Source organism: Equus quagga, chromosome 14 (assembly GCF_021613505.1).
Source record: "Equus quagga isolate Etosha38 chromosome 14, UCLA_HA_Equagga_1.0, whole genome shotgun sequence".
Taxonomy (NCBI): domain Eukaryota; kingdom Metazoa; phylum Chordata; class Mammalia; order Perissodactyla; family Equidae; genus Equus; species Equus quagga.
In genome coordinates, this window is record NC_060280.1 from 27,075,264 (window position 1) to 27,093,478 (window position 18,215).

The 18,215-nt window shown below is 45.5% G+C and overlaps 1 protein-coding gene across 10 annotated transcripts in view; it reads right to left on the bottom strand.

The window, feature by feature from the left end:
• NUMA1 (nuclear mitotic apparatus protein 1) overlaps window positions 1-18,215 on the bottom strand; it is a 68,435-nt gene that overhangs the window by 18,703 nt on the left and 31,517 nt on the right. For 8 of the 10 annotated variants that reach the window (XM_046685331.1, XM_046685323.1, XM_046685322.1 and 5 more), the window contains exons 2-6: window positions 13,260-13,333; window positions 7,575-7,660; window positions 3,092-3,171; window positions 1,896-1,978; window positions 951-1,031 (exon numbers count right to left, since the gene is read on the bottom strand). In XM_046685331.1, coding sequence (XP_046541287.1) covers window positions 951-1,031; window positions 1,896-1,978; window positions 3,092-3,171; window positions 7,575-7,660; window positions 13,260-13,301 — 372 coding nt within the window. In that variant the 5' untranslated portion in view covers window positions 13,302-13,333. Of the gene's footprint in view, window positions 1-950; window positions 1,032-1,895; window positions 1,979-3,091; window positions 3,172-7,574; window positions 7,661-13,259; window positions 13,334-16,224; window positions 16,247-17,967; window positions 18,059-18,215 lie in introns of those variants that run through there. The other 2 variants (XM_046685325.1, XM_046685327.1) reach the window with 2 other exon arrangements.

An 18,215-nucleotide genomic window follows, 5' to 3' on the forward strand; every position in this document is an offset into this window, starting at 1 on the left:
AGCTTATCTACCAGCTGAGCTGTAAAATAGTCCCTTCTTTGTCTGAATTCCAAAGCTACAGAGTTGATCTGGTTTTCCTGACCAATTCTGCTGTAGTTCCTTATTCCTTTAGAATTTCTGTTTCTGTTAGGCCTATGACCAGCTTAAAGCAGAGAAAAGGTCGAATGGAGGAAGAAGCCACCCATCCTTCCCATGCCACAACCCCAGCCCCAGAGATGAGCCATGAGCTCAGTGAGTACAAAACTGGATGATTCGACATTTCCACCACTACGTTAAAGGCTACAGCTCTCTGGACACTGCCCCACCAGTCACCCACATTACCCACTCTGGCATCCCAGCTGCTTCTGCTCTGGGAAATAAAGGACAGCTGTTTATGCAGGAAGCAAAGCCAACATCAGGACCTATACAGCAGGTAGTTCCTGGAAACCAGGTCAATTCCCTCTATGATGAAGCAGATACACCAACTCCTCTTTGCTTAGGGACCATGAAGAAGGGAGAGGAGGTGACCACTCTGAGCTAAGCTGTCATGTTGGACAAAGACATTTTCTCTCACTAATCCTTACTAACAGAGGAAAGGAGGAATAAATGGAATGATAGTCTGCGTAAAAAATACACACATGGGAACACAAATATGAAGAGAGAACAACTTGTATGTATTATCCAAACACAGTACAGTCACAGGTATAATTAAATATATGCACATGAAAAAGGACTTGGAAGTGTGTATCCTTTAAAAGTTAGCAGTAATCTCTGGGAATGAGATTCTTGGCAATTGCTATTGCCTTCTTTGTGGTTTTCAATATTTTCCAGACTTTCAATAACGAATGGCTGTAACTACCGTAACATAATTTTTTTAAAAGAACAACATATGCTGTTTCAAGAAAAACAAATGAGGGTGGGGTAAAGCACAGGCTAGGCCTACTAGGTGGGGTGGAGGCAAAAGAGCTTACCTGAATCTTATATTCAAATTGGTCCCAGTCCCTGGGACTTTTGGAGCTCATGGTGGAGTGGTATAAGAGCAGCATGGTCATCTAGAAGCCAAACAGGAGGTAGTCACTGAGTAGAGCTGTCTCTATTCTCAGTGCCCACCTCTGGGCTGTTCTGGGGACTCTGAGCTATTCTAGAAACTCTTCTTTTTTTTTTCTTTTGAGGAAGATTAGCACTGAGCTAACATCCGCCACCAATCCTTCTCTTTTTGCTGAGGAAGACTGGCCCTGAGCTAACATCAGTGCCCATCTTCCTCTACTTTATATGTGGGACGCCTGCCATAGCATGGCCTGACAAGTGGTGTGTAGGTCCGCACCCAGGATCCAAACCAGCGAACCCCGGGCCACCAAAGTGGAACGTGCGCACTTAACCACTGCGCCACCAGGCTGGCCCCCTAGAGACTCTTCTAAAACTCCTAGAATTCAGCAGCCCTAGGCCACTGCCCTTAACTGCACCAGGAAACACCTGATTGAGGACTCAATGCCCACTGTGCAAAAAGCTGGGTGTCAGGATTCCTGCATAGCTAAATTCCTGAACTCATGAAACCCTGGGTATGAAACTTAAGGCACCCTCTATAGGCTAGCACCCTGAAACAGAAGATGGAATGAAGTAGACTGAGCTAAAAAGAAAAATTTGACAACAGCTGGGTGACGCCTGATTCTTGCCAGGTCTTCATTGAGGCCCACAGGAATGGTCTAGTAAACCTCTTTGTCATTAGGCATGGGCTCCTAGAATCCTTGGGCTAAATTAGCCTCTGCCTCAGCCAGGTGGTTGCCTGGACCTACCTCTAACCTCCATAAGCCCCAAGAAATAAAGCACCCACCACTGCCTCTGGGTTAAGAGAAGGCCCTGCATATCCCCTTCAGTGCCACCCTCCCAAACCCACCAGTCTGGTATTCCACAGGTACCTTGGCCAGTTCCAGCTCTGACCCCTCCATGACCTTCTGCACTGACACCAAACATTCTGGAGAAGAGGGATGTTTTCGGTTTTCTGTAATAACAACAATGTAGAAAACAGGGTGAACTTCCTGGGGATCATCCCCGAGATCATCAGAACACCTCAGAGTCAGAGGAGCAGAACTGCTGTCTCTGGGGGGCTAGGACACATAGGGCTTCTTACTCCTATGTCCTCTCTCCCCCAACACACGTTTCCATCTGAAGTTAGTTCCATCCTGGGTCAGTCCAAGGGGATGGTTCAAGACAGCAGGCTTGGAATTCACAGCAGCTCTGGGGCATGACTTTGCACTAGCCACCCACAAACCAACTCCTGCTCAGCACCACAAAGTAGGAGCTTGGAGATTCCAGGCCACTCTAGAATCCTGTTCCACCTAAGGCTGCAGAGGAAGCCTGCAGCTGAGGCAAACTTGGAGGACCACGGACACCTGGTTCTTACGCTGCCAGAGGGTGTGGACTCAATTACTAACACCTTGCTTTATATAAATCCTAGCACCCTTCCTATAATTTCCTTGAGGTGGAGTTAGTGGATCACTCCCATGTATCAAAGATGAGGGCTTTGTGTCCACAGCTGTATGAGGGAGGGGAACTGACAAGCACTGTGCTAGAAGCTTTGCATGTGTTCTTAGTTAATCTACCCATTAACCTTAAGAGCAATTATTATTCCCTTTGTTTTATTGATAGGGAACCTATGTCCAGTGAGGTCACACAGAAAGTGAGTAGGAGGGCCAAGATCTTAACCCAAATCTGCCTCTGCCCCACACCTGTTGCCTAAGCAATTAATTCAAAGTTATCTGGAGAAAATGTTTTTCTTGCAAGAAAAAGAGGGTAACATGGATCCTTCCCTCGCCTCCATCTCCTCACAGTGTGGGGCAGGAGCCCAAGGTGACACGTCCCCAGTACTGACCCTCTGGCTCTACGTGGATCCCAGAGACGGACTCTGGGACTGAAGGAACACTCTTCTTCCCTGACTGGTGTAGGCACCACAAGGCCCAGGGAAGCTAACCCGGTAGTACGGATCTCTGTGGCACAGAGTGGGCAGCCTCCAGCCTTTGCTCCTCCAGACATCTGTGAACTGGTTCCTCTGGACTCCCAAGTCCCAGGAGCTGAGGAAGCAGCTCCTTCCCAGCTAGATAAGAAAGGTGCTTACTCTGCAGAAAACTGCACACGAAGTCCAGTCTCTCTGGCACCGGCTGCTGCAGGATTTGCTGCCCCTCGTCAGTGCCGTGGCTAGAAAAAGAGCAAGTATTAGGACTGGAGTACTTAGCAACCCTTCCCTCCTTGCTCCTGCATCACATGCTACCTTCCCATTCCTTCAGGCTTGGTCTGTGCTGGGTCTCAGAGAGAACCAGACCAGATGCTGAAGGCAGGGGAGAAGATACCAAGACACCACTTAGTCAGAAGGATCTGTGTGGTGGGTGAAAAGTAGGAACTTGAGTCATGAGGTCCTTCTGGAAAAGACAGCACTCTGCCATCCTATTTGTGAATATAAAAAAACTCTGTGGGAAGAGGGCCGAAGGACATGGAGGCAGCACAGATGAACAGGAAGCTGGAATTCAATAGTCTGGAATGGCTCAACCGTAAACCGTCAGGAAGCCTGGGACATGTAGCTGGAGTAAAAGTGAGGAAGGATGAAGGAAAGGGACAAACGGGTCCACAAACCAAAAGAACAGGAGGGAACAAGGCTCTCAAGTGACCGGGCAAAGTTCAACACACATCAGGCTGAAGGCTGAGGTGGCTAAAGCCTCCCAGAGGCCAGGCTGAAGGACAGTCACTCTCACGCTGTGCATGTTTGTTGAACTAGAAAGGCAAGCCAAGCGCAAAGAGAGCAATGAGGGCAGGGAGGCAGCAGGGGGCGCTCTCTCACAGCCAAGGCCCCAGGCCCCTGGATGCTAGGGCTAAATGCAGTTTCATTTTTGGAGATGAGTATCTTCACTTCAAGTCAGAAAGCTGACTGCTCTATCTAGGCTACGGCTGGACATACTGATTAAAGGTCCTCCTGTTCCTCAGAACCTGAATCTCCAGGTTTCAGCCAACTTTATGGAGGGCAGGGCAAGCCCTAGAACCAGTGCCAAACATCCTGCAAAGCACAAGCAGCATCCAGACCAAGACCACAAGAGTAGCTCCCTCCATCACTCACGTGATTACCAATGCTTCTTCCCAGTGAACCGCCTACAAGCAGCATTCTGGGTAGCTCACGTGTGATTAGGGACTCCTCCCAGACTCCTAAAAAGCCATCTTCTCCAACCACCCACAATCTGGAATGTTGGGACTTCTTGCCTCAGCACAGAAGAGTAATTTACCAAACAGTATGCCATTAGATAAAAATAAGAATTCTTATATATATTTTCTTATTAGATTAAAAAAAAATAATTCTTGGGTTAAATGTTGTTTGAGAAATGCTGGGTTATACCAAATTCAACATTTTCTAAAGAAGAGCATATAACACGCATTATTTCCTAAACCTATTTGACCACAAAAACTCTTTTTTCCCCACTAAGTCTCTGGGATAAGGAAAGCTGCATGGAACATGCTTTGGAAAATCCTGGTCCAGGAGAAATCCAGCCCATCCTTTAAGACTGCGTTCAAAGTCTCAAGTCTGGCAGGAAGCCATCCAGAACTGCCTCCACCCTCCTCCTCAGGAATTCCTACAGCACTCATGGATACAACTGCATCATTTACAACTGATCACTCTGTGCGAGCTGAAACTAGGAATATAGCGGGGCTCCGGAGACAGATGAGGGATGCTTTTTACTGGGAAGAACAGAGGTCAATGTCAGTAGGACAAATGTCAGGGCTTTAGGTTTTCTGGCAAAATGCCTCCACTAAACTTTGCTATTCAAGCCTCATAGATATCAAAGAGATGGGACAGCCTTTTGCTTCAGGCTATTCACACACAGAAGAGAAAAGAAAACCTGTCAGAGGGATTGACTGATGAATTTTCCCAGAGAGAGAAGGCCAAGTGGCCAAGCAACAAGCCCTGTTCAATTCCCACAGCTTCTGTCTGCCCCCAGCCCTGCCGTCCTCCACGGCTTTCCCCTGAGAACTATGCTTTTGATTTAGGTTACCAACAGTAGCAGCATCAGAAATGCAACAGCCAGATACATTCACCAAAACATCTGTTTTGCCAAAGAAAGTTGGTCTGCATTGTCCTGGACCTGAGATGGAGATTAGGTTTAACCTGGGATTTCAACAGCCCTTCCCTGCAACACACACATTCTCTCTCTCTCTCTCTCTCTCTCTCTCCACCCTCCCCCTAGTCTAAGGCTCGGCAGCACATTAGAAGACAACTTGGAAAATGGGCATCTTGAATTTTTGACTCTAAACCTACAGGGGCTAAAGCAAGGACACACATCCTTAGGACTGGACACATCTACCACTCTTGTCATTAGGCCAAGGAAATTTATTTGCTCAAAAGCAAAAACTCTGATCTATTCTTAAGTTTAAAAAAAAAAGCATGCTGCACCCTATTGTATGTTACAACACGAGGCATATCATACCTGGCTGCCTCTCTTTTGGTGATGTTAAAATTAAACAGTGGGTTAGGTATTGCCAGCCTAATGGTTTTACCAGCCACTCATGTTGGTTGCCCAGATCTACCACTTCATTATTGTTTGCAAAATAATTATTTTCATTAAGAGTTGCAAAATGCTGATTTATAGGTGGTGTACAATTCCACCTATGAAGTGTCCTTGCAAAAAACAAAAAACTTAAGCTAATGAAGCTTAGATCTAATTATCAGTTTACATGCAACAAGAAGAAGAGAAGAACAAGTTAAGCAGCACCATGATGATGCAATTAACACAATCCAGAATTTAGGAAATTCTACAGGATCCAAAAAAAAAAAATAGGTTGGGGTATGAAGGCAGAAATGAGTAGGAAACAAGACTGGTAAGAGGAGATGATGAAAGCTCTTGTGTATGAAGGCTGAAGATTTTAGAATTCAACCCCCAGTAATGACCAGTCACTGAGGCTCCAAAATGAAAGCAGAATTGGAGGAAGCTTCCCGAGACCACATGTATAGGAGGAATGTCCTGGAAGAAGGGCAGGTTAGAGAAGAATGAAATCTCAAGGGCCTGGTATTCAGAATTAGGCAGAGAAAGGGATGTGAGAAGTCTTCCAAAGGACATACTGGGAGGATGGTAACTGATTAGAAATCAGTGCGAAAGGAGAGGGAGAAAGTGAAGTTGATGGTGAATGTCCTGCCTGGGTACTGGGAGAGAAAACGGCAGTATCTGTTCCAAAATAAGAATAGTGATTTTTTTCTGAAGCACTAAGGCAGGTACTACTGGTTAGAACCACAGGGACTTTTAAGAAATCCTAAAAGACATCCCACTACCAATACACATTTCAAAAGATACACTCAAAAGATTAAAAAAAAAACAACAAAAAACCTCACCTGTCCTGGGCTATTCAGCCCTGCTAGACTTTGCTGATAGAGAATATCAACCACAGTTTTATTCACTTCTTTACTTATTCAACAAACATTAATTAAAATTAAATCAATGTGTCCTAAGCTAGGCACAGAGGACTCCAAGATGAATCAGACTCAGTCTCCGCCTTTGGCAAGCTCAGTTCTACCTTCTTTCCCCGTCAATGAGCTGTTGTCTATGAATGGGTGGCCAAACTGCTTCAGATGCTGAATCCCTGATGCCAGTTCCTACCCGCCAGGAGTGGAACATAAACACCCTCGACACTTTAGGCAATCCTTGGCCTGAGGGCTCAGTCTACTGTGCTTTCCTTTAAAACAGGGGTCCTCTCCATCTCTGTCCCCCCAATTCCTTATTATAGCTGGCCTCTACTTTTGCTCATAGTACAAAAAAGTGAGAGAAGGTCAGTTTTACCCTCATGATTCCTGAAAGTTGACGATACAGGAAAAAGGATGAACTATATGAGCTTAATAAACTGCAGGTTAAAGCTTGATCCATCTTTGCTTGGTTCCAGAGAGGTAAGATATTAGGAAGAGGCCCCACTCCATTGATTTCCCAGATAACCGAAGTTCAAAGGAATCGTGCTAAAAACACAGATATAAAACGAACAGGCTGAGCTAGAATCCTGGCTACATGACAACAACACACTTATTAAATCCTAATCAACCTCACAAAGCAAGTTAATGAGGCAAGTGAAAATCCTGGAAATGCTATAATGGCTTAGAAAGGGGCATATCTAACCTAACAAGTTAGAGATGAGATTTCTAGGTGCTTCTTTTTTCCCTCTAATGTAAGAGCCTCCCCTTTCTTCTTCCTGGCCCTACAGGTTGCAAAAAGGGCTTGTGAGACAGGGACGAGTGAGGAAAGACGGTTGTAGAAGACTCCCACTGAGATAAAGGACAGGGTGCCTCAGAGCAGGCTCTTGGAGTACTGAGAGAGCACGGAGACTTGCAGGCTTTTCTGTGTGGGAGTGAGGGAAGCCTCAGGATGGGACAACAGTGAAACCTCTCCCATAGAGAGAGACAGTGACTGCAGGATGAGGTCAATGTGTTTTTGCCTCTGGGCCCCACACTGGCTTATGACATCCCAATCCTCCCATGCATTCTGGTCACAGTGGTCACCACAGAAAGGGAGGAAATGCAGTTCCCATCCCAGCAGGCAGCTTCGCTTGAAAGGCTGGAAAGGGATGTGATGCAGACTCACATGCTGTCAACGATCTTGATGAAGATGCTGCAGTCCTGCAGCTGCGGCACAGCATCCACGGGGTCAGCCACCCGCAGACTGTTCACCTGTGAGACAGAGGGAAGAGCCTGGTGAAACTGTCATTAAGTGCCAGAAGCACTGTGGTTTGCTCCTTTCCCCAGATGTTGACAATTCTCTGCTCACTCTTAGTGCCTATAGTTGCAGGCTACAGGAATGAAGGAACAGATGATTCTAGGATTTTTAACTTCAGCAAAGAAATGCTGCTGCACCCACTCATCCACTAACAGCCACCTGAATGTTGCCATCAGAGTCCTTCCTCTGGCTTCAACTAAGTAGGAGCTTAAGTTCTCCTAGGATGTTCCAGCACTAGGGGTATACTTTAAATATAATTAGGCATAAAATGATTCAGGAAGGATACACAAGAAAGTGGTACCACTGCTGTCTCTAGAGAAGAACTTGACAGCTGGGAGTCAGGGATGGGAAAAACAAAGACTTCGTATTACAGCCTTTTTTTTTTTTTTTTTGAGGAAGATTAGCCCTGAGCTAACTACTGCCAATCTTCCTCTTTTTGCTGTGGAAGACTGGCCCTGAGCTAACATCCCATGCCCATCTTCCTCCATTTTATACATGGGACCCCTCCACAGCATGGCTTTTGCCAAGCGGTGCAATGTCCACACGTGGGATCTGAACCGGTGAACCCCAGGCCACCGAGAAGCGGAATGTGTGAACTTAACTGCTGTGCCACCGGGCAGGCCCTATAGCCTTTTGTATCTCCTGAATGTTTACATTATAACCCTTTGGAGCTCAGATTTTTACATTACAGCCCTTTGTATCTCTTGAACTTTGAAATATCTATTCAAGACATATTAAATATTACATATAGTTTATATACTCCCACACAGATATAAAATCTTATTATTCATGCTTTTTAAATTCTTTACAGACATAAAACTTTGGCTGAGGGAGGAGGGAGAACTGATGGGGAAGCAAGATAATTAAAGAAAAAGGGAGGAAGGAAAAGAAGAACTGGGAATCCCGAAGAAAAACTTCCTGTTAGCTTTCTTTGCCTTCACCCAGGTATCCATCTAACAGTCTTTACCACTAGAAAATTTGCCAGCAATCACATGCAAATGAATCGGGTATACAGGTTATTCAACAAGCATATATGATCGACCTCTACAGGAAAACCCTGCGAATTCCACAGGCACCAAGTCAGAAGCAGCCTCAGCTGAAGTTTACCTTTGTATTTACCATAGGAAGGAAGGGTTTCCTAAGTCAACCACATGTGCAAGACTGAGGGAGGAAGAAGACTTAGCCGGTTTAACAAGGTCTTTTTTAAAATTTCAGCATAATGGTCATGTGCAAATGAGTAGATTCTATTGTTTATAAATGTGTCCCTTAAGAGGCACTGGGCTGGGAGCCCCCAGACAAGGATTTTAGGTTTAACTCCTCCACTAACTTGCCAGAAACCTTTGTTATCAACTTTATTTCTCTCTGTGCCTATTTTGTCACTTGCCAAGGATGGAATCCCTACCTCATCTACCTTAAAGGACCAGTGTGGGTTTAAATGGGATTATGGATAGAAAAACACGTTACAAAATAAAAGTACTAAATGCAAAGCACTATTATGGTTAATAAAATAAAAAGAATGAGGTAGATCCAGTAAGACAACTATTTTTTTTTTTTTGAGGAAGATTAGCCCTGAGCTAACTACTGCCAATCCTCTTCTTTTTGCTGAGGAAGACTGGCCCTGAGCTAACATCCGTGCCCATCTTCCTCCACTTTATATGTGGGACGCCTGCCACAGCATGGCTTGCCAAGCAGTGCCATGTCCGCACCCAGGATCCAAACCGGCAGACCCTGGGCCGCCGAGAAAGCGGAAAGTGAGCACTTAACTGCTATACCACTAGGCCGGCCCCATCCAGCAAGAATTCTACTTCTTGGCAACTAAACTAGCTGCATGCACTGGAGAATCAAGAGGATTAAAAAAAAAAATCAATGATCCAGCTACAGAAATGATAGTATGTATTTCAGTTAAATACGGTTTACATTAAAAACAACTTCCAGATGAATCTAAATTAAAATAGGTTAAAAATAAAAAAAGGAAAACATGACCTCTCATTGAAATCTTAAAGACGGGCTGGCCCCGTGGCCGAGTGGTTAAGTTCACGCGCTCTGCTGCAGGCGGCCCAGTGTTTTGTTGGTTCGAATCCCGGGCGCGGACATGGCACTGCTCATCAAACCACGCTGAGGCAGCGTCCCACATGCCACAACTAGAAGGACCCATAACGAATAATATACAACTATGTACCGGGGGGCTTTGGGGAGAACAAGGAAAAAATAAAATCTTAAAAAAAAAAAAAAAAAGAAATCTTAAAGACAATATATTTATACCAACCTTTTTTTTTTTTTGAGGAAGATTAGCCCTGAGCCAACATCTGCCACCACTCTTCTTTTTGCTGAGGAAGACTGGCCCTAACATCTGTTGCCAATCTTCCTCTTTTTGCTTGGGGAAGATTCGCTGAGCTAACAGCTGTGCCAATCTTCCTCTATTTTGTAAGAGGGACGCCGCCACAGCATGGCTTAATAAGCAGTGTGTAGGTCTGTGCCCAGGATCTGAACCTTCGAATCCTGGGCCGCTGAAGTGGAACGAACAAACTTAACTGCTGTGCCACCAGGCTGGCCCCTATTTATACCAACTTTTGGGGGGAAAAAGCTTAATCTATTTAGTCAGGAAAGGCCAGTATAAATTTTCTAGGAAGATTCTGAATATTCCAGGCCAAGATCCCTTTCTACCTGCTGAAAACAAAGAGACTGCCAAGACTTAAGCATCCAAAAACTCTCTCATTTTAATACCTGCAATCTACATAAAACATTCAAGGGCTATGAGTTCTTGTTCACTAATAAGACTGAAAAATCATATCAATTAGCTGATTTAAAGTCACTTAAGGAATCCAGATTCATCTCATACTGATTAAGTAATAATCCAGCAACAGTTTCTTTCATGGATATAAAAATATATTTTCTTCCTGTGCATTATTTTGCTCTCAAATGAGAAATCATTTGAAAGTTGAGGAAACGGAGAAGCTCTTTCATCTCCAGTTGGGGTATAAAACATGAGAGAGAGGGTGAGGTCACTGCAGGATCTGAGGGCTGCCTGTAAGGCTTTCGGGGCTGCTCAAGGTTGTAGAATCTTAAAGTTCCCTACTCCCTATCACAATGTATTCATTGTAATTGCTGGGTACAGAATAATTTCAAGCTCTATTTTTAAATAAAATATAGGAGCCGGCCCCGTAGCCAAGTGGTTAAGTTTGAGCACTCCACTTCGGTCGCCCTGGGCTTCGCCAGTTCGGATCCTGGGCAGGGATGTGGCGCCACTCATCAGGCCATGCTGGGGTGGCATCCCACATGCCACAGCTAGAAGGACCCACAACTAAAAACATACAACTATGTACCAGGGGGCTTTGGGGAGAAAAAGGAAAAAATAAAATCTTTAAAAAAATTTTTAAAATAAAATAAAATATAAAATTATTTTTACATTATGAAATAAACCACTGAAAATTTGGAAAAAGAAAAAACAAAAACATTTATTCCAATATTTTAATATATGCACTTTTAGCATTTTGATGTATTTCATTCCAGCCTTTTTTCCCTAGGTCACTGTTTTTTTTAAAACCACAGCTGTAACTGTCACATGTTCATATGTGTGTTCTATGCTACTCTTCTCACTAACATAACAGGCATTATTTCATGTTGCTATAATGTCATAAAATCCACACTAGCTGCCCAACTTTTGCTTAAACTGAAACATTCTATGTAACTATATATATATTTTTTGTTTTCCTTTTTCTCCCCAAAGCCTCCCTGGTACATAGCTGTGAATTTTTAGTTGTGGGTCCTTCTGGCTGTGGTATGTGAGATGTCACCTCAGCATGGCCTGATGAGTGGTGCCATGTCCGCGCCCAAGATCCGAACCAGCGAAACCCGGGGCCGCTGAAGTGAAGCACAAGAACTCAAACACTCATCACGGGGCCAGCCCCCTATGTAACTATATTTTAATGCACGGTCATTGTGATTTTTGAGAAACGTAGACAAGCATCTGTTAAATAAAACTAGCCTTGTGTCTGTTCTTCTCTATAACAGTAATAGTCACCATAGGATGTAAATAAATAAATAAACTGATCAACTTGAAATAATGTGGCTAAAGTATCCCCCAATATTCAGTTAACCCATTGAACTAGAGACATGGCTCATGGTCCCCTGCAACCCAACCAGGCTTTTCTTGAAGATGAGGGGAGGAGAAGGAAGACACAATGTTTCTAACATAGCTATAAAACAATGAAATGTAATGTAAATATGTAATACGTAAAATATAAAAATACCCATTTTAAATTATGCAACTAAAATTTGCATTTATTTCAAAAACTCAAGACTAAGAATCCATGTTTTGTATATTAAATACATAGTTCCTGACTGAAGATTTGAGAGTGATTAAAGACAGTCTTTTTTTTTTTTAAATATTTTATTTTTCCTTTTTCTCCCCAAAGCCCCCCAGTACATAGTTGTATATTTTTAGTTGTGAGTCCTTCTAGTTGTGGCATGTGGGACGCCGCCTCACTATGGCCTGATGAGCGGGGCCATGTCCGTGCCCAGGATCCGAACCCGCGAAACCCTGGGCCGCCGAAGCAGAGCGCGCGAACTTAACCACTCGGCCACAGGGCTGGCCCCAAAGACAGTCTTATTAAACCTACCCTACTTGGAAATTAAAAAATCATTTCCTTTAAAATATTCTATAATTTTTTAAAAGTTGGCTCTTTTTAATTGGCCCTAATTGATCAGCAGTGAGGGTGACTACTAAAATATCCTGTAGCAAATAGCATGCCCAGGCAATATTTTAAGTATCAAGAATTATTATTTATTCAGATACTGTGCTAAATGGTTTTGTGCGTATGCTAAATGTTTTTTACACACATTATCTCATTATCCTCATAATGACCCTGTGAGGTATTATTATTATTACTTCCGTTTTAAAAACGAAGTGCTAAGAGGCTGCATAACTTGCCCTGTGTGACGCAGATGGGCCATGATTCTAAACCGAGCTGTCATCACTACACTCCATGGCCTCTTCTGTTTCTCTGTAGCTTTATATTGCCACTGTTCAGTATTATCTTTTCATTTGTCACTGTCTTGGGCAGAAAATATATGAAAAACCTAGCAGAAGGATTTTGGTGCAGTAATTAAGGCAACAGGAGGACAATGGAAACAGAGAGAAACACAGTAAAGAAAGCGAGGAGAACCTTGCCCTATGATTAAAGGCCTTTGAAGACCAAAGTCCTTACGTGTCAGTGAAGTTCAGCATCAATCCTTTAAGTGAGAAAAATGCACAGGGAGCAAATGAAGATGGGTTTCCATGCTCTCCTGCAGCTAGCTTTCCCATGACCGAAAGGGAATATATACCTCAGAGGACCCTCCTCCAAGCTACAGAAGTAGAGTCATGGATCACTGTCAGCAGCAACAGCACCAGAAACAAAAGTTAAAAACTAAGGGGAAAGGCAAAGGAAAACTGTATTTCCTTAGTCTGGAGATGAGAAGACTTGACATAGCCCTGGCTCCTCAAAGACTCCTCTCTCACCCCTCCCAAGCTTTCTGGAGAAGTTTAACAGAAAAATGAGGAAGATCACTCACCCAAGAGAGGAGTGCAGCCGCCCGGGTGGCATGGAGCGTCATCGTGGCGATACCAGACAGTCACTCCAGTGCACCTGGAACCCAAGAGAGGAAGAGCACTTAGTTATACCAGATACCCAAGATGAAGGAGGAGAGGGGAAATGGTTCCATTTACAGGCTCTGAACACTTAAATAAAGCACTCTTCACTCGGCACTTAATCCACCAAGGCACCATGGGAATTTTTAGAGAGCTCAGAGTACACATCAAAATTACTATAAAACTTATCATGTCAGAGCTGACAGTAAAGAATCTTGCATTTAATTCAGTGTCCATAAGCTCTATACACAATGTTTCTGTTTCACTGAAAATACAACATTCAAAGCTGGCCTTCAACCCTGCTCTTTGGGACATAGTGCCCTTAAAACATGGAATAAACAGGGGCCAGCCCAGTGGCCTAGTGGTTAAGTTCACTGAACTCCACTTCAGCGGCCTCAGTTCGGTTCCCCAGTGCAGACTGATACCACTTGTTGACAGCCATGCTGTGGTGGTGACCCACCTACAAAACAAAGGAAGACTGGCATACATGTTAGCTCAGAGCTATTCTTCCTCAAGCAAAAAGAGGAAGATTGGCAACAGATGTTAGCCCAGGGCAAATCTTCCTCAGCAAAAAACAAAAACAAAAACAAAAACATGGAATAAATATAGTTTTTCAGACACAGCTGCGTCTGAATGCAACCATGTGACCATAGTCTTGGGACCTTGAACAAATAGCATAACTTCTTTTAGTTGCAGTTTCCTCATCTGCATAATGGGATCCACAAACACCTCTTTGGGTTATTGTGATGCTTCAAGATAAAGCAGACAAAGCAAATAGCCCAGTGCCTGGCACACAGTAGGTATTCAATAAATGATCACTGTTCTTAAGCAGAAAGGTTGATTTCTGGCTCTTTCTGCAGGTACCCAAATTCTACCTAACTAACAATAACCAAGTCCTTGGAGAAAGCTCTCCAAATTTTGGATTTTTATACACCCCCCCCCCCCCAACAGAATTGTCAAAGACATGGTTCATGTGGGGAATTGGATGAAACCAAAGTCAACCCTGGCAGAGATCCCATGGGACATTTTACGAAAAATTAGACACTTGTCCTGGTATTCTTACCCCCAATTTCCCTTCCCATTGGGAATCGGCCATCTGCCTGCCAACCTGCCCAAGAGACCACAAACCTAGTGAGCAACTACTCCCCAGCACTTCCCGGCAGTCCCCACAATTCCCACAAACCTTCATGGGAGAAATCAGCCTTACTCCCCCACCTGCTGTCACAGGTGCTCAGTGTCACTACACTAGGAGGAGGAACAAGAGCGGTAAGCGCCACATCACCTCTAACTCTCCCCACGTATCAGAATTTCCAAGGTATGGTCTCTATGGAACCAACATTTGCAAAGCACCTTCTGTATACAAAGAGTTGGGGATAAGAAAAACATCACTCTTGTCCCTAAGGTGCTCATGGTCTGGTAGAGGAAAGAGATACATAAATCTGATAATCCACTCCCCATCATCTCTGAGTCCTTCCTCTGCAAGTGTACTCTGCTTATCAACCAACCAAAACGGTTCTTTTCTCAGTTCTTACATATGTTCATCCTGTACTGGAAGCTACATGGGAAATGGGAGACAAAGACTCGGTTCCTGCCTTTGAGGGGCTTACAGCAGGGCGAGGAGTGAAATTAAACATACATGAAGCATTAAATAATAGAAGAAAATAATCAAATGCTAAATATAACTAAATGCTAAGTATAATTACTTCCTGACCCTGCAAAACCTAACATGATTCAACCTGTCAGACCAACGTCACAGTCTTGGATATGAGCCAATTCACCTGGGCTTTGGCAAGAGCAAGTAAAGGGGTGAAGCGAGCTCTCAGGAGGGCAGAGAAGCTAAGAGACCCACGTGTTCCTCTGTCTTGGATGATTTTCACCCAGCATGGCCTGTCCACGGGCACTGACTGCCTACCTCCGGGGCCAGGCAAGGATGAAGGCAGATGGCCTCGACTACTGCACTGTAAAAAGGCTTTGGTGGTGGGTGGCCAGCCTCAAGTGAGAGGGCCCACGCTTGGCTCTTGTCGTGAAGGCAGCAATGGCCAAATGTTCTACTAGGGCTTCTTTAAAGAAAAAAAAAGTCTGGGCTATTCAGGAACAGGGAAATGAGGCCTAGATCACCTCCCCCTTATCCCCACTGCTGCCTCTAGACGTGCTGTCCTTTTGACGAGGCCCAAAACTTCAGTCAGAAATTTTATTTGCAACTAGAGGTAGATCTTGTCCCCTCTGAGATTCCACAGCTGTGCTGCTAAAAATGACCTGAAGTTAACCAACCTCTTCCCTTCATCTCAGAGGCAAAACATACAACCCTTATGTCCTCCCAGGGAGCCTACCTAAAACTAGTGGCATGGCTGAGGGAAACTGGTATCAAGTCCAGTGCCGCTTTCTGTGCTCCCAAGGCACAATAACAGGAGGAATCCAATACTCAACACGAGGAACTCCAGAAGGACCCTGTCAGCTCAAAGCCCATAAAGAGGCACTTTCTCAGAGACAGGACACTGGGGTGACAGCCTTTAGGACAGCCCAGCCATTCACTCTTCTCCGGGTAATGAATGATTGAAGCCAGTGGCACAGTTAGTCCTCAGCACTAGGACTATAGCTTTAAGCAGGCCTTGGCTTGGAACCCAAGGGCTCCCAGCCAGAGCACCATCCTCCCCACCCTCCCCCTGAAATCTGAGGCAGGCCCCACCCAGAAGACGGGTGATGGTGATGGAAAAACAGATTCCCGCGATTGTAGCCTGGAACCATTTCACAAAAGGATCTGCTGAGATCCACTCCAACTCCATCAGGCACCCCTTGCCCCTCCTCACCCTGTAACCCCCAGTCAACAAACCAACCAACCCACCCCTGGAATGCAGGCCCTCTGAGGGCACCTTCAGAGTTCCTACCTACCTGGTTCTTTGAAAAGAAGTGCCCCAAGAATCCAAGACAGAGGCTTCACAGAGCTGATATGACGCCCTCTTTTCCTCGGGCTCAAGAAGGAACCAAGACACAGAAGCAGCTGCCTTATAAACAAAAGGCCTTGTGTCCTCTTTACATTTTCAAAACCGACATAACGTAACTCCCTCACATCAGGACCAAGTCTCACATTTACAGTAACCCCTCCATGGTTCCAGAGAAGATAAATCAAGACAAGGAAAGTGATACTCAAGAGACACACCGCCACCTGGTCTGCACCTTCTCTGGGTCTTAAAGAGTTAAAACCAAGCCGCCGTGGTTTCCTCCCAGGGCTGAAGCTAATGCAAACCACCTGCTCAGATGCAAGGACCAGAGGGTCAGGTTGCAGAGCCCTGGGGTCTGTTCTGGAAAAGCTTCAGTTTTAAGGGTTGACCAAGGGATAGGCCAAAGGCTGAGTTGTGGTAGCACTGCTCTCCTTACCCCGACCCTCAGCCTAGGTGCCAGCTACTTTTGAGACTGTCTCTTAGACACTTACTGCCCGAACACCAGCCCTACCTCAAGAAAACACCAAAGTGACCTTTGGTCCCAGAGAGCTGCAAAACTGTACTGATCACTCAGCTCATGGGCTCTTGCCTCCACTGAACCCTCATTCTCTTAGGTATTATCCCCCACTCTCAGAATTTCAGGGCCCAAAGCCCACACAAACTCCCATCTCAAAGGGTCTTTCCCCAAGTCCTGCCCCTCTTTACTCTATGGTTCCAAAGGCCGCAGGCTCACGGCTCATAAGGGAAATGGCTGTCCCATCTGTGCACCCACGCTCAATGGTAAGATTTGTCACCACTTACCCTGACAGCCTGCCTGCCTGTAGCCACTAAGAATTCCATGCTCTGTGCACCCTTCTAAAAGGGATACTCCCACCATCTGAGAGACCCCCCCCCACATCCAAAGAGTGAACACCCTGATCTTGAGGCTCTTCTCCTCTGACTCTGGGAGAGAGAGGTCAGGAGGCACAGGCAAGCAGGCAGCCAGACCTCACCTGGCAGGTTACCCCAGAGGAGCTCAGCAAGGGCCATGCTATGTTGCCATAGGCTAACTTGTCATAAAGAACAGAACAGGAAATATCTTACTGGTGCATCCCCTGGCTTGGAGAAGGTAAAAGGCCCAAGGACCAGCTGCTCCAAAAGAAGCCAAGAAGGGGAAAAAAAAAAAAAAACCCAATGCTTTTCAGCTCCTGGGAGTCCTGAGTAGGCTGTCTTGTCCAAGTCCAAAGGGTTTCTCTGCACTTCTGAGGTCAGGGCAATCAAGCTGGCGAGATGCATTCCCTGGGCCCCCTTGAAGGACTAGCTCTTTGACTCAGGCCTCCCCCTTTTCACACAGGCCATCCCCCCTCTATGTAGCCTAGAATTTGGCCCAGAGCCCTGGGGAGGAACAAGGGAAGGATTGCAAGGGAAACCAAGATTTCCCTGGTTTCTACAAAAGTAGCTTACTGACATCTGCCCTTCCCCCCATGCTCTGCAGGGTCCAGATCAGAAGGATATGGGCAAAACGGTTGCAATCATAAACTAGACCTGAGGCCTAGAGGCATATACTGCACAAGAACGCAGACTCGCGCACACACTCGCCCCCGAGCCCGCTCCAGCAGTTCATCAGCACCTGCCCCCGCTGCTATATTCACACACCCTGGTCCCTACCAGCTGGCAAAATGAGCCCTTTTCACTCCCACCACTGCGTACACACCCAGGCCTCACTCAGGAATGGAGAAGCTCTCCTGAGCTGTCTCTACAGCTCAACGTGCAGGCGCACACGCTTTCCCCCTCTGAACAAAAACACGCTGACATCTAGCCGAGGGGGAAAGAAAGCAACCCTTTGAAAGGCGCCAACTCCCGGATGTTGGCAAGCTCTGCTCCCAGCGCCTCTTTCTGAGTGTTTACTTGCTCCCCCTCTCCACTCCCTCCCCTTTAAGGATGGCGCAGGAAAGGAGGTGA